This window comes from Natator depressus, chromosome 3 (genome assembly GCF_965152275.1).
Source record: "Natator depressus isolate rNatDep1 chromosome 3, rNatDep2.hap1, whole genome shotgun sequence".
Taxonomy (NCBI): domain Eukaryota; kingdom Metazoa; phylum Chordata; order Testudines; family Cheloniidae; genus Natator; species Natator depressus.
In genome coordinates this window covers 125,829,151-125,856,403 of record NC_134236.1, presented here as the reverse complement: position 1 = coordinate 125,856,403, position 27,253 = coordinate 125,829,151, and the positions used below count along the sequence as shown (strand labels likewise).

General features: G+C 39.8%; 1 protein-coding gene across 1 annotated transcript in view; it reads left to right on the top strand.

Moving 5' to 3' along the window:
- LOC141985044 (uncharacterized) overlaps positions 1-27,253 on the top strand; it is a 99,718-nt gene that overhangs the window by 37,277 nt on the left and 35,188 nt on the right. The window contains exons 4-6 of the mRNA XM_074948750.1: positions 10,671-10,757; positions 13,132-13,270; positions 17,357-17,457. Coding sequence (XP_074804851.1) covers positions 10,671-10,757; positions 13,132-13,270; positions 17,357-17,457 — 327 coding nt within the window. The remainder of the gene's footprint in view (positions 1-10,670; positions 10,758-13,131; positions 13,271-17,356; positions 17,458-27,253) is intronic.

Sequence of the window (27,253 nt, the reverse complement as noted above, 5' to 3'; positions counted from 1 at the left end):
TAAAGAGAATATGCTACTAAAGTTTATTCTAGACAGACCTGGTTCCTTTCTCTTGATGTTCAAAGACCATTTTAACTGATCAGTGACACTGCTAAACAGTCTTAACATCAAAATAACTTAATAGGCTGCCTTTGCAAGACTTCCTCAACTCAAAATTAAAAAGGCGTGATCTGATTCCCTCTTTTGCAAGAAAGGAACAAAATGTCTCTTCTTAAGAAGGTTAATATATTTGGTGCCACATATCAGGCTGTCTCTACAGGTCCATGTTAAAGTAGAGTTGTAGCCTTCTTAGCATCCTATTAATATGTGCATAAAATGTAGTCTGTGTCTGAGCCCAAATACACAAATTGGGAAATCAAAGAGAAATCCTTCACACCTTTTGCTGGCTTCATCCTGAACTTTTATTTATCTTAAAACAACTTCCTTAAGAGAATTTCCTCTTCTAAAGGAAACACTTCTCCACATTTAACAGGAGAATACTGCAGGGAACTATGTTTTCAGCCACATAGCCACTGAGAGGAAAGAAACTACTTTAATCATAATGTTCTGAATCTTAACTTTGACTTGTATAACAAAACCATTTATCTTCAAGTGCAACACTTTAGATCTTTTTTCAAATGAAAAAGAAATAATGAATTGTTGCTGTGACAAAGTATGCATATACCCAACACCAATAAGTATGAATAAGAAAGGAATTTTAAAGAAATTTCAGTTGGATAACTTGTTTTGTTTATATGCCCGACTGCAGTAGCAAGTTTTGTTTCGGAGAGTCTAATGGCTTATTTACATAGGAAAATTACAACAATTTAATTTAAAACTTATTTAGGTACTGCAGTGAAAAACCGTATGTAGACACTTCAATTTAGGAACGGCTTATTTCTTTCTAGCCTAAGTTAGTAACCAATTAATTTAAGCTAAATCCATAAAAGCCACTCTTAAACTAAAATAAAAGCATCTACACAGTGGTCTGCCTCACTTTAACTGGGGCCATGTCTACACTACCCCTGAGCGACATAAGTTTTGCTTGCATAAGTGGTAGTGTGCACAGCGCTCAGGGGTGTGAAAAACAACACCCCACCGAGCTATATGGGATTCGCTGACATAAATGGTAATGTGAACAGCACTATGTTAGGGGAGGGAGCGACATGAGAGATCTTACAGCGGCGCAGCTGCATTGGTACAGCTGTGCTGCTATAAGGTCTCTAGTGCAGAGAAGCCTGAATCAATTTTAAAATACACTTGTAGTTAAACCAGTGCAAGTTTGTGTCTAGGCAAGGTCTGTAATAGTTGTAAAGTCACATACATTGACCATCTGATGACTGCATAATTAATTTTTTTCAATTAGAAGAGAACCAATTTGGAACGTGATTAACAGCACTTTTTAAAATTAACAATACATTTTAACAGGTTTCAGAGTAGCAGCCGTGTTAGTCTCTATTCGCAAAAAGAAAAGGAGTACTTGTGGCACCTTAGAGACTAACACATTTATTTGAGCATAAGCTTTCGTGAGCTACAACTCAATTCATCGGATGCATTCAGTGGAAAATGCATCCGATGAAGTGAGCTGTAGCGACGAAAGCTTATACTCTAATAAATTTGTTAGCCTCTAAGGTGCCACAAGTCCTCCTTTTCTTTTTGCGAATACATTTTAAAAAATTGTAAATAGTGTTCTGTCAATTTTATATTGTTTTCTATCTGCGTAACCTGCCTGTATTTATGCTGCACTCATCCCCTGTATATCTAAAGTACCTTCTTCCATGGAGGTTGTTTCTGGAAGTGTTTTTGTATTCATCCTGCTTTCCTTTGTACAGTTGTTCATGGATGATTCTGTTTTGCAGTTGTGATATTCAGAGCTGGCTGTACTTGAAGAGCACAACAATTTTAGATTGCATTTATTGACGGGCACGGTCATGTTTATGCCTGTGCAAATCAATTAAAATATTAGTGTAAAGATATTACCTGAAATATCTGAAGCATTTAGCAACTGGAACTGATGGAAATGCTGTTCTAATTCACTAATAATCCCATACCTTCATTCCTTAACGGGAAAGTTCCCACTCAAATGGTATTTTTCCTGAGTGAGAACTCTGCAGGTCTGTAGAATTAGTCATATATGTATTTTCTTAAGGCCAGCCTTAGCCTTATCAGGCCACATAGGGCCTCTTCCCTTCTTGGGGCCCTATACTCACTACGCATATACTTCTCTGATCTGCCAGTCCGCGCGCTATCAGATTTCTTGTTCTATGATGCAATTTGACTCTGCTGGCTGGCTGCAGAAGAGAATGAATTCCCCTCTCTCTCAAAGCTCATTTGAAAAGTTGCTCTCTGAATCCAATCACGGCTACTTGGCCCCCATATATGAATCACCGCAAGATATGGAACTATGTGGAGAGGGGTGTTGGGAGCAGAGATTCACCGTTGCCTCAATGGGGATTGCATGCAAGATGATGTGAGCATAGGTATATGTCATTTTACATATTGCCCAGCAAAGTATAGGTCCATCCCTATATTCTTAAGGAGTCGGAAAATAATTGAGGGAATAATTCGGCAGCATAATGGTATATGAGAATTTCACTTAGTTAAGGGAACTAAAGTTTTAATATTTATTAAATAAAAATAAACAATATGTGCATTTAAATAAATCTATTTTTCTTTTTAAAAAACAATTTCTAGCTTTTTTTAAGCCATAAATGTAGTCCAAAGTTTCTGGAATCTTGTGGTGGCTTCTTACCTTTTTTCTAATTTTAGTGAATTAACTGCTGGTGAAAGTGTTGGATGAACGGCTCTGCAGACTGATGTCCTTTGTTTATCCACTGTACTGAGGCAGTCAAGACTGTTTCTGTTCTATCACCCCATGCTGCCATGCCAATGTGCCTAAAAACCCATGGAAAGTCACTGCATCCAATTACTAAATTGTCATTCAGATTTGTAAAACTATGCTAATGCTTTATATTATGGTTCTAGTCACACATCAGTGATTAGGGGCTTTATGTGACTATTTCCCACTCAGTGTTAATGTGAATGAAAGCCATACATTTCTACATACATTGAGTGGAAAATATAGACCCCCCACTTTACCCCACCCTATGCCACTCCTAGAGAGATCAATGCAAGTCTTATGTTCTCAGATATTGTCGCGTTGGGGTCCCAAATTGTAAAAATAGGCACTATGTTAATTTTTTCACTCTTAAAATGAATAGCTTCTTAAATATTTATTAAAATGGGTATATTTCTGCACTGCAAAATGTATAAGGTTAGTATGAAAACAAACAGAGAATGAAAATTCATGGAAAACACAGATATTCTGCATAAGAATATACTAATAATTATAGGAGACCACATCTGCATAGATGTTTTAGTGTAAATTATTTCAACATTTCTGTTATGAACTCCTGTGTTCGCTGTTATACTGTTGTGTTAGAAATGCTCTCTGAGTTGAATTTCAGCACACATAAGGATAGCCTGTGAATCATAGAATATCAGGGTTGGAAGGGACCTCAGGAGGTCATCTAGTCCAACCCCCTGCTCAAAGCAGGGCCAATCCCCAATTTTTGCCCGTGTGTGTATGTGTGTGTGGTTTGTTGGTTGTTTTTATTGGGAGGGAGAATAAACAAATTTTAGATAGTGGCTGTAGTCAAACAAAGAATTTTAAAACCAAAATTAAGCTCCCCCTACCCCCACAGTTTTAATCGGATGTAAAAAAAATTCTCGTATTAAAGAATTTTTTTCAGGCGGCTAGTGCCTTTTGGAGAGTTAAGAAAATTGTTAAATGTCCAGGTTTTCTGCACTTACAAATGAACTTTATTTTTCATCAGAAATTTCATAAGAATTCTTAGTATGCAGAATTAATCCACACATCCACTGATTAATGGATTAGAGGCTTCATAAACATGCTTTGAAACACATTTGTTAGATTATTTTGTCAGTGCTTTGCAGATTAAGGACTCCCTAAATACTTGTTGACACAATAGATGGCAGTAGTTCTGTGGAATAAGGTGCATCCCACTCTGTACTAATTTCAATGCTTTTGAAAGCATCTACTGTGTGCATGAGGCAATATGAAGTGCATGATCTATTGAGTCCATAATATTGATGGAAAAAATTGTTAGCAGCCTATTGAAACAGTATTTGACCTTCAATTCAGTGATTAGTTTATATAATGCATTAACATAGGATCAGCTCAAAATGTCCATCTGCAATCTCTGTATCTTTTTATTTTAAACAAATTAATTAATACACAAACTTTGGGCCACTTCTTTGGCCATGTCTTACCCTCCTGTGGAGAAACCTGTAGGAGGGGGACAGAGATCCTCATGGAGTTTCCTTCTAATGCTCCCCTTGGTGGACACAAATTTGAGAGGCTGCGGGGGGCGGGGGGGTAGCCTGTTCTCAGCCTCACAGATCCTAGAGTCTTTTCAGGGTGGGCCTGATGATGACCTGCAAAGTGGCCCCTCCCCCGCAAGATAGCTTTCAGGGAGCAGTTTTGGCCACTGGCTACCTCCTGGTGCTGCTGGTACTGTACGAGCGAGAGAGTGAGAACCCTTCAAAGATAAGCCCTGATTCAGCAAATCATTTAAACATGTGCTTTTGTACTGATGGGTTCAATGCTTTTGTGAACCAAGACCTTAAGGCTTTTTGTGACTTTACATAAGTTATACATGGGATCTGGAGGTGACCATGCACAGAATGCAGCTGCTGCTTGGTTCTACTCTTTGTATGCCACTCTTTGCCTTCAGATCCCCAATCCTGTGGATTTCTATGAGCGAGGTTCATTAGGAATCATGCTGCAGAACTGTTGCACATGTGCTCACGCTCGCTTTCTCTCTTTTACAGCCTGGTCTGCCCAGTCTTTCTCTCTGCTCACATTACTGGAGGGGAGCATAAAGCTAAGATAAGGCTGGGTTAGGCTGTGATGAATTGATGAGTAAATTATGACTTTTTGCTCCTGTCCTTAACAATTTGAATTTCAATAACTATTGGCATGACAGGGGCTACAAATGTGGTTAAAGTGATACAATGACACGTATATGTAGGGTACTGTGTGATAATGAGGCTTTATACCTTTAATAATTTAAGCCACTCTGCCTTGGATGAAAACACTGTGATTGTAGGTACAGACTCTCCCCGACTTACACAATCGTTCCGTTCTAGAACGCCTTGCGTAACTCAATTTTGTGTAAGTTGGAGATTTGTACCCAACCGTTATGCCAAAAAAACCTCCCAAACCCAAACCTCCTATTTGTAGCTTTACGGAACTTTTTCCGTAAGTGCAGATTTGCTTAAGTTGGGTCTTGCGTAACCCGGGGAGCGTCTGTATAACATAAACTGTCTCACCTAGGCACAGAAACATGATTGAAGGCTGGGTCTTAAGTTTACATCTTTCTTTCTTCCATTCCTCTCAAAGGTAAATATTTACAAGGTACATCTGATTTCAGATCCACATCAAATTTCATCTGATGCTAACCTGGTATCAGCTCTGTATTTTTTCCTGCTTGCAAATAATTAACGTCAGAAGTGAAAGTCCTGAATCAAAAGATAATGGAAGTCTATAGAAGAAAAAAAACAAAACAAAAAACAAACCTCATTATCGTCCCTTTCTCAATCTGGTTTTGGGTGTGTGTACTTCATTTTGGGTCATAGTCACGTATTCAACAGGTGATGTCATACGTTTGGTTTATGAAGGATTGAGCGCTCTGCTTGCTTTTTATTGGAGTTCTGAATGTTCAATATTATTATATAGATTGTGTGTATCAATGGCACAGCCCTGGAATCCTTAACCCTCCTGCTGACTGCAGTGGGAGTTTTGTCTGAGTAAGAATGGCAGGATTGGACCCGAAATGAGTATTAATTTTAAACATCACACACTAATGTAAGTAATAGTGGCATAAAACAGTTTCTGCATTTAAAGAGGTAGAAGATTTTTAGTTTCCCAGTGGCTTGGGTGTTTTTTCGTGTGTTCTGAATTATGTTTTTGTGGGAGGATTTTCTTACATTTGCTTCACAGACATGGGGAGGGAGAAATAACTCTTGCTGCTTTAATAACAAAGGTGAAGTATTGTTGAATTCGTTATTCCAAAGAATGAGGCAATTGTTAATTTATTTTTTCACTAGGGACATATTGTATAATAAATATATTGTTGTAAACTAAATCTAACCAAAAAGCTTGCAGCACTGAAAATAAGGAGAACTAAAGAGAAAAACCATCCGTGTAATATAGTAAATTGACAGTATAATGTCAGATGAAATGAGGTAGCAAACAAAAGAGGGGTTAGAAGAAAAAATTGTAGCAGTTAAGAGGAGTCAAACAAAGGTATAACGGATGGTGTAGTTGAGACTGTACATCTCTCTTCAGTGAGGAATTTAAATTTTGAATTCCTTCAGGAATATAAAGAAAATATCTCATAAGTATGTGTGTGTATCTCTGTGCATTTGTATTGTGTGTGTATTTAATTCTTTATAGTCTTCTACTTTATATAACAGTATATAGGCTGGGATTTTCAGAAGTGTCTTTCACTGCATAAAAGATCTAACCTGCAGGACAAGAAGTAATTGTCTTAATTTGAAGCAAAGGAGGTTTAGATTAAATATTCGGAAATACTTTCTAACTATAGGGATAGTTAGGTACTGGGATATGTTACCTAAGGAATCCCCATCAGTGGAGGTCTAGGTAGTGTTGTGAATGATGGTGCACTGGGGTCCCAATGAGAGACTTGAAGCCTGGCCTGGAAACCTGCAAGGTCCTATTTGGTGGAATAGTGACTGGATAAGAGAGGGCACACCTGGCACTAGACCTGAAGAGCCCTGATTCTTGACTGGGCTGCCCCAGGGACCCAAACAAGAACCCCTATGGCTCACTTGAACTTTAATTGTTTAAGACTCTGTACCGAGGGTATCTGCAGTCTTTCTCTTTCCTCCCAGCCCTAGTAAAGTATCATTTCACTGAACCAGGTGTGCGAGTGGTTACTGTAGTGCCTACAAGATCTAGTTGCTGAAGTGCCTATAACAGTTCTTCCCTCCAATTCGCGGTACACCTGGAACGCTGCGGGCACCTTAGAGGTTTGATGTATCCTGCACCAAACAGCTATAATAATTATAGTGTATTTAATCCTGCTTCAGTGCAGGGGGCTATACTAGATGATGTCTAGAGGTCCCTTCCAGTCCCACAGTTCTATGAGTTCTGTGTGTGCACACGCATGTGCACACACACTGTGTTAACAGGAGTTGTGTACATAAATCCCGGTGCGGTGAAGTAAGACTGCATCCCCAGCTGTAGGTTATATGGTGCAACCCAAAAATCCTTTTTGAGAATATCAAGACAGAGCTGAAATCTTTGTGCACAACAAGGAAGCATGCATGCGATGAGGCTTTTTTTCTTGCTGCTAGATTTCACTGCAGTTTGTAAAACGGACATCAGAGGGTTTTACACAGGGCTTATTTAAGACAACTGGAAGAGGAGTAAGTAGTTCTAAGAAGGAAAACACGCTTGCATAAAGTCATACTATAGTAGGGTGACCAGATGTCCCAATTTTTATAGGGACAGTCCCGATATTTGGAGCTTTGTCTTACATAGGCACCTATTACCCCACCCCCATCCTGATTTTTCATATTTGCTATCTGGTCACCCTACACTATAGCTTTGCCCATGATGGATATAAAGTAAGGGAGGATGATTGTGCTTGTGGTTAGGTACAGAGCCAGGTATCAAGAGCTCTGGGTTCTATTTCTTGCCCTGCCATAGGACTTCTCTCTGACTGTGGACAAATTACTTCAATTTCTCCTTCCTCAATTTCCCCACCTGCAAAGCATCTGCCTGTGTTTCCAAGTGACAGTACCATTTCAATGCCTGGAGGGGGTCAGTAACTCAAACTCCAGCTACTGAATTCCTCTGCTTCCATGTGTCAGTCTGGGCACCACAAAGGCTCCTCAGTGCAGCTCCCTGATGTGCTGGAAGGAACTCTTATTCACTAGGAGCCTTGGCACCTGCAAAGACTCTCCCAGCTCTGTGCTTAGGTGCACAGGGAGGAAAAGGAGCGAGGCCTTCTTGGTACACCACTGAGGCTCTGACAATTTAGTGCCCATGTTCCTTTTGTTGTCTCTCTTTGCACCTGTGGCAGCAAGGCCTTCCTAAGGTGCTGACCTGCAGTGCAGTGGTGTCAACACCTCACTAATGCCCAGCATGCAGAGAAGTAGCACCTCAACAATGCATGGGCCCTCTTACATTACATCAGTGCTTGGAAGCCTGCCAGCTACATTCCATCAAGTAGTCATCTGACACAGTGAGCCATCAGCACGAACTGGGATTCTGAGGTATTGAGTGATTATCCTTCTCGGGTGGCCAAGTGGTGGGAAGCTTGAAGAGCATCTGTATACTATGTATCCATTTACACTGGTTGCACTGTAAGACCCAAGGCACCTAGATGTTCTTTCCAAATCCATTTTACATGAAACCTTGAAGCTCTGTTGTAGACTTGTCCCCGCTGTTGCTGCTAGTCACATTTTACTGGGGCTTTCTGGTTGCAAGCCTCCTGCAGCCATCAGGTAGGGGGACTGTACCTATAGAGCTCTGAGAGGCTAGAGTTGCAAACTTTCATAAAAACTGGCAATGGGTTCCCTGAAGTGAGTAGCTGGCTCGAAATGCAACAAGGAACTTGGACAGGTGGTTTAATGTGAGGCAGTGTTGGAAGCTGACTTGCTAATCTGTTGATTATTGCAGATTCGATTTCCTGAAAAAGAGAAGAAAAAAATGCAGGAAACTAAAGACAAAGACAGAATCCTATCCTAAGGCATCATAGGATCTGAATGACTTGGGGAGTTCAAAATTATTTCAGACTATAGTCACCTCTTTATTCCACTTATGTTCCTCTTTATTTTTTTTTTTTGGCTGGTTAATAAAGTCTAGATGAATTAACTAAGATATGAAGAAAGCATCAAGAAATTATAGGTTTCAGAGTAACAGCCGTGTTAGTCTGTATTCGCAAAAAGAAAAGGAGTACTTGTGGCACCTTAGAGACTAACCAATTTATTTGAGCATAAGCTTTCGTGAGCTACAGCTCACTTCATTGGATGCAGTGAGCTGTAGCTCACGAAAGCTTATGCTCAAATAAATTGGTTAGTCTCTAAGGTATCAAGAAATTATGTGACTTTAACTGATGATGTGTTTATTAACTTACTGTCAGCGAGTGGTGAAAAAAAAAAGGGCAACAAAGTGGCATCAGTAGGTTGTTTCACCCACTTCACGGGGTCAGAATATACCATGATGCATGCTAGGAAGAGTCCTCAAAACTCAGCCGGATTCTGATCTCTCACTGGTTTTGCAATAGTGTAATTCCCAGGGAGTCCCTCTTGATTCTTGGCACAATTTAGGACAGAATCAGACACAATAGCTTTGGCAGTTCCCAGTCTCCTTTAAGCTTTGTCTTTCCTGCTTAAAAAAAAAATAGTCTGGGGGGTGTGTGTGAAAGGGGTGTTTTTTGTTTTGTTTTTAACCTTGGGGTAACTAGCATGCACAAGCTATCCTGAGGTGAAAACACACTGAAGACCAGGCACTTGAGTTTTACCATCAGGTAAATGAGGCAAAGTACACAGTGCTATACCCCCTCCAGGGGTTACCTCCATGAGATTACCTTATGGTAAAACTAAAGTTCCTGGTCTTCACAGTGTTTTTGCCTCAGGATAATTCACACACATTAGCTGTTCCAAGGTAAAAAAAAAAATAAAAAATTTTTTTTTAAAAGCAGTGAAGATGAGGTCTTATTTTGAAGACTTGTGACCCAAGAGTAAAAATTGATTACATCTTATATTTTCGGTAATCTTATTTACCTCTATCACAGGGGCATTGTGTGAGGCTTAATTCATAAATGTTTTTCAAGGGATTGGATGGTTCTTTGGAGTTTCTTGGATGGAAGATGCTATAGAAATGCAAAATATTTTTATAATTAATGCAAACATTTTATAATTACATCTACTTTACTGATTGTTTTTTTGGTTGTGATTGCGGGGGGAAAAGGTGTATTTTGTTTAGTTGTGCAAATGCTTTGTAATTACTTAAGGTCATGGCTTAATTTTGAGAATAATCATTTACTTCCCCTTTTTAAAAAAAAGTTGTGCTTTTTGAAAATTCTGCTTTGTTTTTTGTTTTTAAAACAAAGTTCATGTGGAGAGAAGAGGAAACTAGCAAAAATATTCTTCATTAATAGATTTTCCTTAAATCAGCCATTGGATTTTACATTTCTCAGCAGAAGAGAGGATGGAAATAGGAGACAAGGGAAAGAAAGAGGGGATCACAGTATCTTCATTTTATTTTATTTCCTCAAAAGTATGCTCCTTTGGGCAGACAGTAATTGCAGTTTCTAATGACACAAACTTGAAGGGAAACAGAAGAAGACTACAAACAGGTTTATGGGCCTATCAGCAGGAATATGTGGCTACAAATTGCTGAGTAAATGAAACAGCCTGTTGTTTCCTAAGCCTAAGTTTGTGAGTGTTATGTCAAAGCATTTGAGGCGGAGCTAGAGCACCAGGCGGTGTTAGGAATACCTGCTGGGTCCTAATTGGTGCCCACTGTTGTTAATGGCTTCCTGTGGCTGAGTGTTTACTTGTCATTTGTTTTGTGCTTTGTTTCCCAGCTACTGGAAAAAAAATACTGACCAAAACTTTATCTTTCTTTTAAGTGTATCCCTGGACATCAAGTGCCCTACTGCAAATTGTCTCACGATGCTAAGTACCTCAAGTCTATTCCACAGTCCAGTAATTACCTGGTATGCTGCAGGAGTTTGATTTGCTCTCAGTATTGCTTCTGAATTGTTTTAGCAAACGTTATGAATATTGTTTTTTTAAGGATTTGGAGCAATTGTGTCTAATCTAAACCTCTGTTTGGACATATTAAATGAATGCATAATATTTTCTCTCTTTTTTTTTTTTTTAAGAATGCCATTTGCCTACAATTTCCACCATCACCCATAAATCTCTGTTTAATGCTTCTGAAAGGTGCCAGGCTGAAAACCTTGCACACTAAAAACCTCTGATTATCAACCGAGCAGGTACAGATTGCAGAAATTTGGGCTTTCCCACACTGCGCACAAATATACCTTCACTCTTGACCCAAGGAGACTTGATCAGCAGAAGACAATATATTTCAAACCCCATTCCCATTCAGTCCTTGGCCTCCCCGTTGAGACCACCCATAAGAGTGCTGGATAGTGCCAGCTGTAACATGGACCCTTACACACTAGGAAAAGGATTGAAACTACTAACAAATAAATTGGTTAGTCTCTAAGGTGCCACAAGTACTCCTTTTCTTGTTACTAATTTAAAAGAGGCCACAGAACAGCTGATGAAGAGTAACTGATTTTAGTCACTATTGACTTTGGGGTAGAATTAGAACTAGTGAAAAGCTCCCAGTCTCATTCTCCCGAGTCATCTGCTCTTCCTACAATGATTTTTTTTTTTTGAATTACAAATGGACCCTAAACAGCAACTCACAGACCCTTGAGAAAATGCATCTTATCTATGCCTCTCTTTAGGAACCAACCCTTAATCTGCATATCTAGAAGTTCTTTCTCAAATGCAGATTTTTCACTTTAGTATATGTATATATATTTTTATATGGGGAAACAGTGTATAGCCACAGGGGATTGGATCAATTTCTTAGTGATAAAATTAAGTTTGGAAGCCATCTATGCAGTGGTGATATGTTAGATTTCTTAACGTTTTGTTTATTTCAGTGAAGGTGTCAATGTTCTGTGATATGGAGCAAATTGATTGGAAGGGGGTTAGATTTCCATGTAATGTTATGCATTTTGTCCTTGTGATCCTTGATTTATTTGTGGCCAGTGCTTTCCCATGTGACAGCCAGAATGGATGGCAAATTGGTTTAGTGTAGCTCTTTTGCTGACTGACTGACTGAGGAAAATAACATGAAGCTACATGTGAAAATGCAAAGAGTATTTTCTGTTGAGATTGAATGATTGAAAAAGGAATTGAAGTCCTGTGATTTTATTTTTCGTCATTTTATTCATTTATTTTAGGTATATGCAAATTTTAGTCTTATGCCCTCTGCTTGGAGGGGTGGGGGGAAGCAACTGAAGCCATCCGTCCACACCTTCCAGTGCTTAATACTGACATCTATTTTTAAACAGAAAGTGATTGTTTGAACTGGTTTGAGAAGAGCTGAATTAGGGTGCGAACAGTGGCATAGCTGGTGGGCTCCTGAGGTGTTTTTTTTATAAATCCCAGAGAGAGAAAATAAATTAAATTCCAGGATCTCCACTTAAGTCTATTTCAACTCCATTTCATACATTTGCCACTTGCATACTGATTATAATGACATAAAATACAAATGTGCCTACACTTTACAGTTGAAGGATCTTCATGGCATCATCACATGCTAACTGTGCCATTTGGAGAGAATCTTTACTGGACACTGAATCTTTAAATTGGTGTGATTTCCAGGAAGTTTCTCCAGTATTAAAGGAACAGGATTTAGATTTAAAGTTCCAGGATTTAACCCCTTGTTCTACAGTGATGGGGTATGGGTGGGGATAGAAGATACAAAGAACCACTTCCCCTGTACAAGCAGCTAGGCAGGATACCTGTACAGTGTACGCTTCTCTGATGGAATGTACTCTTACCTAATGCAGCAGCCCATTCAACACAATCCCAAGGGGACATAATCTGAAAAAATAAAATGGACTGTGTGTAGACCTCATCACCATTAGCTAGGACAGAGGTTTTCAACCATTTTTCAGTTGTGGACCTCTAAAAAATTTCAAATGGAGGTCGGACCCCTTTAGAAATCTTACACATAGTCTGCAGACCCCACAGGTTGAAAACCACTGAGCTAGCACATACGCTATGATGCGGGGGAGGAAGCGGGCTTTGGCCTTTCTTAGTGCAGCAGTAAGATCTGTCCCACTGTAGTTTTATATCCCAGTGGATTACTGAGGAATTCTGTCCACACTAGCAGCTTCTCCAGTGTAAAGGGCACATCAGAAGGCTTCTCTGCTCATATGCACTGCATCAACCAGTACAGGAGTTGGCCCATTATTTGATAATTTTATATTTGGCTTTGTTGCACATAAGAATTCAGAATAGTAAGTTCTGTATTCACTTTTTTTTCCTCTTTTTTTAAAGATTATAGGATTGCAGAATGAGTTAACTAGACATGGAATCTTAAAGAACCAGCAAGATTATGAAGACTTTTGGACACTGATCCTAGAGGGCACTCACGGTTCACGGCTCAAAGAAAAACTTCAGGCTATAAAATCAAAAAGTTGGGTTTCTTACACACTTTGTCTCTTCTGAATACTTTTAAGAGCTTACTTTTTTATTTTTTTAATCTGATTTTAACAAGACATCAAAACAAGAGACCCGATTCACAATTGGTGTAAGCCAGTAGAGCTCCATTGAAGTCAATGGAACAATACTGATTTATTCCAGCTAAGAATCTGGCTAAGCTGTAAAATTTCACCCCTTCAAATCAATACTATATATCACTTTTCTCATGTCTGTAACATAACAAAAATCTTGGATTTAGAAAGAAGAAAAGGAAAAAGAAATTTAAATTTAAAATAGAATCAAAAAAATTCATAAAGAAACAAGTTTTTAGTAATTGTAAGGAACAAGAAACACTAACGCTAGTGTGTGCAGATGGAAGTCTTAATGTTATTTTGTAAATGGAATCCCTAAACAGCCTAAAACATATTTTGAAAAAGATGGTTTTAGGATTAACACTAATTTTAATATTGTATTGCATTCATAATCATTTGTGTTTGAGGGAGGAAAATGAGGAAATAATTAGTCAACATAAGATTATTGTGATCATTAATATAATTTGTACAATTATATCCTTTCTTTAAAAAAAATTGAAACCTGCTGCTAGCTGTGATTTTTCCCACACCTGAAGAAGAGTGCAGTGTAGCTCAAAAGCTCATCTCTTTCTCTAACAGAAGTTGGTCCAATAAAAGACATTCACCAACCTTGTCTCTCTAATATCCTGGGACCAACACGGCTATAACAACACTGCAAACAAGTTGTGCTCATAGGTAGTCTATATAACCATGTGTTTCTCTCATTGTTACCCTTGCCCGTCCTCCTCCACTCCCTCCATTTGTTTTGCATCCATTTGTCACATCATGTCTTAATTCAGGCCTCGATCCTGCAAACATGCACATGGATAAATTTACTCATGTCAGTAGTACCACTGAACTAAATGAGACTGCTCCCATGAATAAAGTTACACACATACCTAAGCGTTTGTAGGATTTGGCCTCAGAGAGAGAGAGAGATCATCAGCTGATGTAAATCAGTGTAGATGCATTGATTTCAAGGGAGCTTCATCAGTCTATACCAGCAGAGGATCTGGAATGAATCTTACTTTGTGGCACAATGGGGTTCTGATTTATTGGGACCTCTGAGTGCTACTATAATAAAAATAACAAATAGTAAATGTAATAAATAACTATCTCTGTCTAGTCTAAAAGTGTGGTACCAAAGAGTATGAAAACTCTATACTTGAATCACTTTTATCCCTGTCACAACCATTTTCTTACTGAACCTTTGAGAATCTGACTCATGAGCACAATCATATGTCTGATCCAAAGCCCACTGAAGTTAGTGGAAAGACTTCTATAGACTGCAGTGGGCATTGAATCAAGCACAATATAAATACGTTTTCCCTTTATTTAATCCCATTTTCACAGAAAACAAAACTACAGCAGTGAACCCCCAACAGGGTAATTTATGCTTGAGAACCAACTGTTTCTTCCACCTTAATTTTTTAGCATCTAAACACAATTGAGGGAATGCACTAATGTTACTCAGTTTAGATTTTTAAGTTTTGTATGTTCAGGTACATTTTTGTATTCTGCTTATGTATATAAAATCTATAGCAATTGAGCCCACACAAATATGAACATAACCTAAGCAAATGACTATCAATCTTTATGATTGTGCATGCAAACTTGGGGTGCAGATGTGCAACGGACATTGAAAATGAGACCTATAAATAAAAATACTCTCTTGAATATGTCTTAAATTTCATTTATAAAGTTTTATTTAAATATTCTCCTGCAGTTGCCATGAACCAGGATGCAACAGATTTGTGTTGTTTGTGAGAACAAGAAAGCATCTATATTATATAACATTTTACATATACCGATGTGTTTTATGTTTGTGTGCATACGTCTACAATACTCAGACCTACGTTTGGTTTTTATTTTACATATTAAAACCTCTTTAAACTGAAAGAAAGAGAACTGATTAGAATTAAAAGTGAATCTGAGGTTTAATTCTATTGCCCAAGGAGAATGAAAAGAAAAAGTGAATATTGAAAAGTTATTTACTTGACCATTAGACCCCAGCTGTATTTTTTTACCATGGGCAATTGTCAGTTCATACATTTTTTTCTTTTGCTATTCATGGTTATAATACCATTTTTACACACACATGAACTGACATGGTTGTGTTATTTAATCATTTGTGTTTTATAATCTTATATATTTTCTAACAAAAGTTTTAGTCTGTCACTAATATGTGGCTATTTAAATTGGAGCAGGGTTTCCCTGGGTCACTTGCCTCACTGTTGCAGTTTGTTTGAGTGTTAGAGACTAAGACTATAGCACATTTTTCTTTAAAATAAATGGAATATTTTTCGATTTGAAGAGAATAAATGCCACATCCCAATGTGTTAGAATGACATTAGCTAGAAGCGAGTAGAAATATTCATAAATGAAGACCAAGCATAGGTGAAATGTACTTGAGGTCAGGTTTAATTACAAACTCAAAATGCAAGGCAAGCTTGCCATAGAGAATCATAGAATATCAGGGTTGGAAGGGACCTCAGGAGGTCCTCTAGTCCAACCCCCTGCTTGAAGGAGGACCAATCCCCAATTTTTGCCCCAGATCCCTAAATGGCCCCCTCAAGGATTGAACTCACAACCCTGGATTTAGCAGGCCAATGCTCAAACCACTGAGCTATCCCCCCTGCGTGTTGGCTGAAGTTCATTAATCTTTTCATGAACTTGGGCTCTGATTTTGGTATGTGACCATTGTATCAAGAGCTAGGGATTCATTTATGGTTCTGGAAAATGTGTAAAATGTCATGGGTTTGCATGGTATTAATCCATAGACAGGGAAGATGTGTTAGTTTTCGCTTACCTTTGTGAGACCATGTTCTACGTGGCTGCTCCCCTGTGAAACCCTCACTTGTAAATGGACAACCCAGTAGAACTGATCTTGCAGCATTGTTAGGACCCTCTAGTGGGAGGGATGGGTAATACTATGCAGCCACAGACCAGGAGATCAGATAATACAGCCACTGAACTAACCATGCTGCCATTTTTAAGGTGTCCCCAGGAGAACATGCAGCAGGCCATGTGCTGCATGAAATTGGAGGTAGGATTCCCCGTGGAATTTTGGGTGGTGCATGCTTCCAAGGTCAAACCCCAGGCCTTGCCTTTTCCACGGGGCTGCTGGTTTGTCTTTTCTCCCACTCATCTTTCACTGAGTTCACCCAGCTTGGTTTTCAATGTGTCAAAATAGCATTTTTGCTATTTTTTGAGGGTTTTGTTCCCTTTGGTGAGTTTTTCCACAGAAGGGGGTGATTTGTCCCTTTACTCTGGTAAGATTGGGGAAATTATGTTTGCCATAAACATATGTTTGCTAGAATTGGAGTTGCAAGCTCTTGAAGTCACAGTGGAAAGAGTGAATCCTCAAGACTCGAGCAAAGAGGAAGATTATATTGAGTCGATACAATAAAAAATCACATTCTAGTTGAGAGTGGCAACATTATTTATAACACAGGGAGAAATTCTTATTACTGTTATCCCTGTTGACCAGAGTGGCTAGTTAAAAATTCTAGGACTAGCAGGCTGTTCCAGTTAAGGGGAGAAATTGGTGATATTTGCGTATTTCTTTGATGCAGTTTTGTTTATCTACAAAGAATGTACAAAGTTCAGTGTCTCTCTGAACGACTTAAATAGCAGGAAATAGTTTCCTTTACTCATAGCACCAAGAACCCACTCATTTCAGCCTGCACACCTAACCCAAAAACCTTTCCCCATGTTTTTTTCCAAAGTCAGACACCATGCTTTCAGCTGCTCGCTCCCTCCCTCTGTCATTCCCAGTTTTTGTTTTTGTCTGTTCTAGCTTTCCACACAGATAGATATAGATATATATAATATCTCTATACCCCTAACCAAAACAATACTCAGCAAAAGCTCTCTGGTGCTCTTTTTGTCTTAGGTGAGGGCTTTTCCTTAGTTATGTTAATTGAAGCATGAGTTTACACCTATCTATTTCAATGGGGTTTTAACTCAACCCAGAGCATTATTACTGAGGTTCTGATGTTACTTTACAGTGGTTGCAGCTAAGTCTTTTCCTTCGCATCCTGTTGTGAGAACCGGTGTAGCACAGTCAGCCAATGTCCTTCTGAGCAACCGATGTGGGCAGCTGAAAATGGTACGTAACACTTTCATATTTAAGAAACTTGTGCTTTCAAATAATGCTACTTTAATGACATAGTTCTTGCTCTGTCCAGGACTGATGCTCCCCTGTGTCCAAACTCCATTTGGTGTAAGAGAGTGGTGGGGGGAGCTGCTGGGAGGCAGCCATAACTGATTCCCAGATTCCGTGGCCCAGTCTGCGCCAGCAATAGTCCAGGTGGGAGCTGCTCTAGGGGGCTGCTCTACTTAGGCCACATGGCCTATGTTTCGTTAGGAGCTTTCTCCTCTGCCCCTTCTTAGCTCTTTCTGCAGTATGCATCCTGCGCCTGGGTTGGGGGGAATGAGGCTGGCTGAAACATTGGCTTCACTGGCTTTACATCCGTTGAGGGTCCCCCTCCCACCAAGATACCAAGTAGCACAAAGGGGCCAGACTATATTTGAGAATCTGACCCACTCTCTGGCAGTGGGCACAAATATAAGAAACTGGAAGGACATAGTGTCCATCCCAGAGCACCTCCCAAAAGCAAAGAATAGGAATGAATATATCTCACTCTTCCTTCCCTGTCAGCAGGAAACTGGCTTGGGATTGTTGTTTCATTTCATGGCCGTGTGAGAGTGAAGTTACTACTGTCTCACTGACCATGCCTGTAAAATGGGAATGATGATGTATCTTATAGGGTGTTGTAAGATTTAATTAACCATACTTAATTAAAGTTCCTAAAGTTGCTTTTAAACAACAACAACAAAAAGCACTGTGTAAGAATGAGGTGCCCCTACAGCTGGGAGGATCACCTCCCTGACTCTATCCTTTTTCTTCTGCCTTTCACACACAGCTTCTGTGGAGAATGGAGCAGATGGGGGAGTCTGAGGGTCTACACATGGAGGAGGAGGGCAGGTGGTTGGAAGAAGCATTTTCTGAGGGGAGAAGCTGATTTAAAAAAAAGAGACTGTCAACAGAATTTTCCCTAGTGTGTCAGTACAACATTTTCTCTTCCCACCCGCTGTTGCGCAGTGTGTCCTGTATGCCAGTTGGCTGCAGCCCCAGAGGACACCGCATTTTGCTTATGATGTACGTGTCTAATTGTTTAATATCATCATTATGACTAATATCGACAGCACAAATGAAAGCTTTCCAATGGTCTTGGGTTGCAATGACTGTGTTTAAGGGTGAGTGATGGACGCCCAACCTCACTGAGAAAGCTCACTTGTGCTCCTGGATCCCTTTATATATTTTTTCGCAAATTGATCCAACACTTCCCAGAATGCTCCATGGGTTGAAAATCCTTTTCTGGTGGTGTGGCAACGAAAACTGCATGGAAGGAAGGGGTGGGAGGGGATGATGGAAGGAAAAGATGTTTCCTAGTTTACCTCAGGCCCCTTCTTCCCCCTCCCACTTGCTTCCCCCTTTGTGTACAGTTCACCAGCTGTGCTCTGTGAGATGAGCTGGGGTGGGCAAGATCCTTCACACCTCTGTGCAATGAACACATCACTCTTCCAATCTGCTAGACATAGCAGTATTTCTTGGGCCAGTCTGTCAGGTTGCTGAACGTAACTGAAGGCTTAATTTGCAGTTTGCATTCTTTTCCAGGGTACTACATGCTCTGGAGAGAAGTCAAAAACAGTCTTATGATTATGAATTCACTGGTTACATCTGTCTGTTTTTTAATGTAATGAAATCAGTTATATCCAAAAGACATTTCATATACTGGACACCTTAAGCTTGTTTACACTGTGATGAAAAAAATTACGCTCTATTACTACACAATCTAAATATGTTGTCAGTCTCCATCTTTTCATGCCAAATTAAATGTTGCAGTCTAGGAGCAGGTCTTCAGACAATTTAGATGTTCGGATGTGTGCACATGCCATTACTTAGATTGCACACAACTGTGCACAATTGATCCTTTGTTAATGGAGTTACCTCATTTGTGCATCTGACTGTAATTGCATGTATGAACTAGGGGCACAGTTGCATATGAATCTTTCTGCCTAACGTATCTGATAATTTTACCAAACTATAACCTAACCTAACAACTTCCAGGACAAGAATAGTTATATGTTTTTGGTTGGGGAATTATAGAATACCAAAGTCAAGGTTGTTCCTACTTATTTTTATATTTAGTTTGAAAGTTCTAGTTATCAGAACACAATGTGTTTTACATGGTGCTTTTAATCTTCACACCACTTTACAGCCATGAATGAATCCTGACAATATTCTGAGGAAAGAGGTGTATTTGTAGTTTTACAGATAAAGTTAAATAACAAAGTCACAGAGGGAATTACTGTCAGAGCTGAGATTAGAACTTGGGGGTTCCTGGCATTCACTCCTGTACTCGAACTTCTGGACCACAAACAGCTGCTGTGCAAGCTTTTCTGCAGCATTCCTCTGAGGCCTCTCAGTCCTGACCTGCAACATCGCTGCTATTCTAGTCTGGAACCTCTCATGAGTAGGGCTCACCAATTATGCCAAACTGAATAGAGTTGTTTTACTGTAAGTCTAGATGTCTATCGGGGCTAGCCCAGTGGTTTACATTGACTATCTGCAGGCATGGCCTCCCTCAGCTCCCAGTGGCCGGGAACAGAGAACCAAGGCCAATGGGAGCTGTGGGCAGCCGTTCCTACCGACGGTCAATATAAACAAACTGTCTCTCGGCCTGCCAGCGGATTACCCTGACGGGCTGCATGTTGCCTACCACTGGGCTAGACTGTAGTCATCAGATTCATTTTCCTTTATACATTAGGCCCCAGTCCTGCAATGAGCTCCTGATATGATACAAAATGTGAACCCTCTAGAATCAAACCAGTTGTAATGAATCCCTGTGCTGAAGACAGAGTTACTAAATACATACCCATCTGGGGAGCTCAGGTTAGAGCCTCGTCCTTCTACTTCAAAAACTAGGAGTGCCGAAATCCTGTCCTTGGGCCAGCCACTAAAAGGCAGCAACACACACACACCCCAGTCAGTACTGAGAGAGTATTTTTTTCGTCCCACACAGATTCCTTGGTCCAGCACCAATGACAGTGAATTTGATATGGGTATTACCAGACTAGTGAATGACAGGGTGGCCAGTTGCTAGCAAGAAATCCGGCACCCCTGGCGTAGCATGTTATCCTATAAACAAAAGACAAAAAAACAAGGAATCCCTCTGAAGAGTTTACTTAAGCACTTGTGGCTATAATCTCTGGTCTGCTAAGGCCACTTTGCAACAAAAATGTCAAGGTTTTTCTTTTTTCCTCTTCATCTCCCCCCCAACACACACACCCCTTTTTTCCACTCTTTCCTCTCCCCACCCGTTTTTCTGCTTCTAGTGGCAAGAAGGAAAAGGGGGGAAATGAATGTTCTCATAAAAACTTTGGTATAGTTAAAAAAACACTTGTTCATCAAAACATTTTTTAGATGAAAATTTTCAATTAACTCTAGTTAACATGTTGGGTTTTTAAAATTCATTTTACCTTAAAAATCTTTTTTCTGTGAAAACTGTGGCTGAAGGATTTGATTATAGCTTTTATTCTCTCTATTCAGAATTGTTATATTGTCAAAGTGTGGTCAGATTTTGATACCTGTAGTTATCAGAATATCTTATTTTCCTTATCTTTGAATTTCTAATGAACTCATCATCATGGTATCTAGATGCGAGTTACAAAATTTACAGTTGCAGTAGTTGTGTCCATAAAGTGTCCACCATTGTTAGTTAATATTTTGCATCTTCCCCAATGAAAGATGTTGCCTAGACATTCTTCCACCATTGTTTCTGAGAGGACAAAATGATGGTTCTTACATTGTGCTCTAAAATTGGCCAGGTTTGAGCTAGTCATCCTCTCTAACGGTAAAGAGTTGCACTGCCCCTTGCTTGCAAAAGTTCACCATGGGATCTTTCAGCTTTTGTCGTCATAAAGTAGAGCTGTGTCCGGGATGGAGATCATGAGCTGAGTCTTAGGTAAGGGTCTAAGGCAACTGTAGGGGCAGGACCTTGAAGTGGATCTGAAATGTAATGGGGAAGTTATCGGAGCACAGTGTGATGTGCTTTTTTAAAAATTATTATTAAAAGGTGGGTTCCTGTGTGTTGCCCCAGTGGAGGTTTCCCATGTGAACCTCAATAGTTAGCCAAGGATAGGATGTGCTGCATCGAACCTGGAAGTGACAAAAGCCCGGATCAATGGTTGGGTCTCTGTCTGAGAGGAATGAGCACACACTTCTGAGTAGCTGAATTTGAAAGAAGGCATTTCTCTTCATTGTTGCTATATGAGTATCCAGGAGCAATGTTGAGTCCAAGAGAACCTCAGGACTTCCACGTTACCTTGGTGACTGGAAAGTGGAGGATGAGGACATTGTCCCACCCAGCTCCTCAGAGGTCTCCTCTCTCTCTTTGTGTATTATCTCTTATCTGGATTGAGTCAGTCAGCTGTTTTTAATTCATATATGTTTCTCTGACATGGTCACATCGAGGTGAAAGTATTGATTGTGTCTGCTAAAAAAGAGAGGTTTAGCTGGGTATGTTTAGTATACTAGTAGCATTGCAGGCAAAGGCTTTTCACAACCTCGCCTAGAGTTGTTCTCTATATATGGTTAATAATACATAAAGAAATGGAATAATGACATTTTGATTCAGGTTAGAGGGGAAAGTTTCCTGTACAGTTATTCTTGCATATATGTGTTAATCTATAAAATCTTTAAACCCTCAAGAGCCTCAGCCTGCCATCAGTTTCCAGTCAGGAGCTTCCCTGGGAGTCCTACATACATGTGGAACAATGTATCACGCCCTTATATTGCAGTATGTAGTCAGGTTTTCTTAAACAGGGTCACCTGACCAAAGCCAGTTTATGCCATTGCCAAGAATCTAATTTGTAGGCAATATTCATGTTTCCCTCTTGCTCTTCTCCACAACTGAATGTTGTCCACTATAATCTGCACTTGCCAATTTTCTCACCAGCACTTTATTCATAGAAGGTGAAATTCACCCCTGTGCAGAGCACTAGGACAAGATCTATGCACCAGTAAAGATTTTAAAAGAGGGCTTAGGTGTAATATAAGCAGTGTATAGACCTCGTGTTGTCTATCTGTGCAGAGATGAATATATAACCCTTCGAGCACAGTATATAAATGAATGTGTTAAGTCGCACAAATACACCTGTGCATTGCACTTCATTAACAAAATAACTTTTAAACATCTACTCGCATAAAAAAAACTTGCTTTGCTCTGTGTCATGCACAGATTATTGTCTCTCTGGATTCTGAACACAAAGGGCCAAACTCTGCACTTACCTGCACAATTGTAAATGTTGAGTAACTCCGTGGAAACCAGTGGAGCTACTATCAGTTTCAACCAGTGTGAGAGCAGCATGTTGGACCACCTAACTCTTCTAGAAAACTTCCTCAGTAGACACTTTCAGGTGACTTTTGTAATCATTTCCAAACGAAGGGAGGATTAGTGGAGATGTCACCAAACCGTGAGGAGGCCGTGTTGGCCTTTTATCCTGCCCCAGTCTAAAGGTAGGCCACATGGGTCCCTGTTTGCCTGGCCTAAGACAAATATATCTTGGCTCATTCCTTGTTACTATGAGCCTGACTGAAGCAGAAGAGATTGTTCACAGAGATGTGAGAGAAAAATAAAACCGAAATGAAGAAGTGACCTTTTAAACATGAAAAGGGGAAGGTGCCACTTGAAAATGAATTCAAAACCAATTCCATGCAATTAAACTGACAGAGCATCAACAGAGACAAAGTTAAGTGCAATCAACATTTTTTTTTAGAAGAATTACAATTTTATGGAAAAATAATTAAGGAAAAATCAAAGCTAAGATTTTCAAGTGATTGGTGATGCAAGGTTGCTCATTTTGCGGGGGATGCCAAAGAGGCCTGGGTTTCGGAGGAGAGAAGAAAAGCAAAGGGAGGGGGGCGGGGAAATAACACATAGGAAGAATTGTTTCTTTACACAGAACCTTATTCTTCAGTATTTTGTCCCGTGTCATCATTTCCACCTGTGCAAAGCAGTTTTAAGCTGATAGACATTCAGAATGGTAACATTACACACTCATTTTGCACTAGTGTAAATAACTGTGCAGGGTACAAGGCAGTGGAGAATGAGGCCCAGAATGTTTTCAGATTTTCCATGAGGGGAAGTGGCTCCCAGGCTAAGGCCTGGTCCTCACACAAGCTGGCATCAGTTTAGCTAAGGGCATGGGGTTTTTTTTGTTTTTTTTTCAACTCAGTTAGTTAAATGTCTGCAACGTTGTGTAGATAGGGCCTAATTCATTTTCTCTCGGAGCTAGTCTACTCTAGAAGCGCTACATTGGCGCATCTTCACTGATGCAGCGGCGTTGCTGTTGTGCATCTGGTGAAGAGGCTCAATGCCAACGGGAGAGAGCTCTCCCATCGGCATAATTGCTCCACCTCCGTGAGAGACAGAACCTCTGTTGGCAGGAGAGTGTCTTCTGCTGACATAGCGCCGGTGTAGACAGTGCTTAGGTCAGTGTAATTTGCATCGCTCGGGCGGGGGTGGCTTCTTCACACCCCTGAGCGACATAAGTTATATCGACATAAGCGGTAATGTAGACCTGCCCTTAATCTTGTATTCCACCCTCACCCACCCCACGATATACACTATATGCCTATTAATTAAGATTTGCTTATATTTTTGAGTGGATATGTTTAAAAATGGAAATATTTCTTAAGTTAGACACTATTCTGCTTTGTTTAATGCACTAATATATATATATATATATACACACACACACACTTGGGGGGGGAGAAGACTGCTTTTTTTATATCCTAGTTTGGTTCAGATACATTGTGTGGAAGCCTTTTCAGTTGTTCCATTTGTAGATTAAGTAAAGAGCTGTAGCTAGATGAATTTAATAATTCTTTAAAATAATTCTCCCCTTTGTCTGGTTCTCATTCACACCACTCTGGCAGAGGGGCCTTTGTACTGCCAGAGTGCTAGAAACAGACCTTGGAATAAATGAGAGCCCGGCCCCAAATATATACTATTACTGCCCCATATAGTTGTTGTTCAGAAATTACTTTTGCCACACACTGTTAACATATGTTAAACCAGAACAGAAATCAAAGTGTCTAAAGACTTTGCAATTAAACTGTTCGTTTGATAAATGCTCTCAGAATAATGTCCATTAAATAAAAAAGGCAAAACATGGATAAGCAGATAATTCTATTCTAGCGATGATGCCACCCACTAACAGTAGATGCTGAAAGTAAATTCTAAGCTACTGATTAACCAAAAAATATAGGTGATGGTGGTGGTGGTTATTTAGGTGTCAACAATGTTCTCCGTGCTATATATGCAGGGCTGTGTATATTTTGCAATTCCACACCGGTGGAATTTACAGTGGTATCTATCTCTTGCATAGAAGTGTGCTCCAGAAGTTACACTTCCCCTTAACAAAATTGTTTGGTGCTCTACTGGTTGTGAAGAAAACGCTGAAGTCCTAGCATAGAAACTGATGAAGTGTTTTTTCTGAATCTGCAGAGATCCTGAAATAATAGCTCTCATAGGTGTGAACCATCCCATTCGTTTCCTAAGACTGTTAACTCTGAAACATAAAGATGACAGTTTAAATGTCAAAATTGTTAATTTTTTCACTAGGGACCATTGAGTAGAAGCATCTGGCTAATGTGTTTGTCACACAACGCTAATTGGTCTTGCACACTCCCCCACTCATAGTAGGTTATTTGGTGAATTCTGTTCTGCTGAATAGCAAATAGCCCCTCCTGATCATACAAAACTTCCAGTATGACCCAGATAACTTCCATGATACAATTGTGTTGTCAAGACAAAAAATTGTGTCTCATTAAAAACTGAAAATGTAGGGGAAACATAAATTTAATTTAATGTAAAGATAAATAGTTAGTACAGAAGCCCCTGTGTTTATATTACTCATTTTCATATTTGTTTCACTGAAACCCATGTAAATGAAGCTACTGGGATAATTCCAGTCTGCTGTGGTAGGGTGTCAGAGAATCCAAGAACCTTATCACATAATTTAGGTTCAGATCATCACAGATCCATTTTGAACAGACCAGAGCAATATGGGTATCGGAGAGGTTAGGGAGGAGGTGATTACAGCTGTCAAGCAGATGGCCAATAATGCATAGATAAGTATTTTAGCTACCTGGACAGATGGGAAGGCTGGGATTTTTGTTAAATTGTGGAGGAAGATTCAACAAGACTGGAACAACCCAGATGTTTGAACAGAAGAATATGGAGAAGTGAAAGAATATGGAGAAGTCAAAGATGACTCTAAGGATGCAAGTTTGAGCACAGGGAAGGATGTTGATGTTACCAGCAATGGAGAAAGTAGCAAAGAAAGGAAAAATAATATATGGAGTTCAATTTTGGCCATATTAAATTTAAACTGATGGCAAGCTATCCAAGGTAACATGTTGGAGACGTAGTCAGATGTACAGGATGAAACTAAGAAAGATAGGTCAAGTATGGAGATGTAGATTTGTGAGTCATTGACCTAAAGATAGTAATTGAATCAGTGTGAGCAGAAGAGGTCCTCCAAGTATAAAATAGAGTTCTGGATCCCCCATTGACAGGAGAGAGGGAAGGAGGAGGAGAAACTACCAGAGGAAACACTGAAAGAGTCAGAGAAATAGGAGGAGAGCCAAAGAAGGACAGGACTATGAAAGTCATAGTAGGATGAATGTCATGGAGGAGAAAGTGACAGCTGTGTTTCAGAGTGCAGAATGGTCGAGAAGGAAGACAAAGCAAAAGAGATCCTGATGAGTTGTGGGCAGGAAGAGAAGCGAGATGCTGGTGAGAGCTGGTTCAGTGAAGTGAGAGGAAGGAAGCCAAGTTGGAGGGGAGCAAGGTGTGAGTTAGAGGACAGGAAGTTAAGGCAGTGATTGTAAACAACTCATTCAAGGATATTAGGGATGGAGGGAATTAGAAGGATGGAGAGACATTTGGAGAGACAACCAATTTCAATTTTTTGAGGTTGGCAGATACTAGTGTGCTTGTGTGCTACACGAGTACATATGAGCGTGGGTGTTCTGTAATCACTGTAATTGAAAAAAATAAAGCTGTCTCCTTCTAATGTGTTAGGCTGCATTAAGTTCCTTTCCCCAAATTGTATTGTCTTACGTGTGTGTGTGTGTGTGTGTGTAAATATAATGCCTTTCATCCTGAAGTGACATACTCTGAGACTCACCTGAGAGCACCACTGAAATGCCCCTCGCTACAGAGATGGTTGCAGCAGCCAATTGATGTGCAGCACTGCAGGGATGGGGCACTTTGGAACAGGAGAAAAGTACACACACTCTTTTCCAGAAATGATTTTTATGGAACTCTGTGAGAGAGCCCCCTAATAATCATGCATTTGTATTATAGACCGTTCGGAAAAGGAGTGGGTCAGAGCACAAGGCTAAGCTAGCAAGTTGGAACTAGTACAGACAGTGGTTCATTCAGTGTCCCCGTGTCCATAATCTCCCCAAATACACAGGCCATTAGACCTAATTCATCCCTGGTTTAACTCCATTGACTTAACTGGCGTTACACTAGGAGTTAATGTGATCAGATATGCTCAGTAACATTGCAAATATAGCTAGATGTACAAGAGCACACTAATAAAAAGTCTGATCAACAAAAATACATCTGCCAGACCTCATATATCACTCCCAGGAAGTGAAGGGGTTGATGCTATGTTACATATTACACATGCATTTGGACATATCCAGAAATAGTGAAATAAAAATTTGAAGGAGCCATTTTTTGGAGTTGGGACATCATTGACATTATAATTGGGTCGGGGATGAACCATGGCTTATAAAGGGCCACAGGTACAGCTGAATT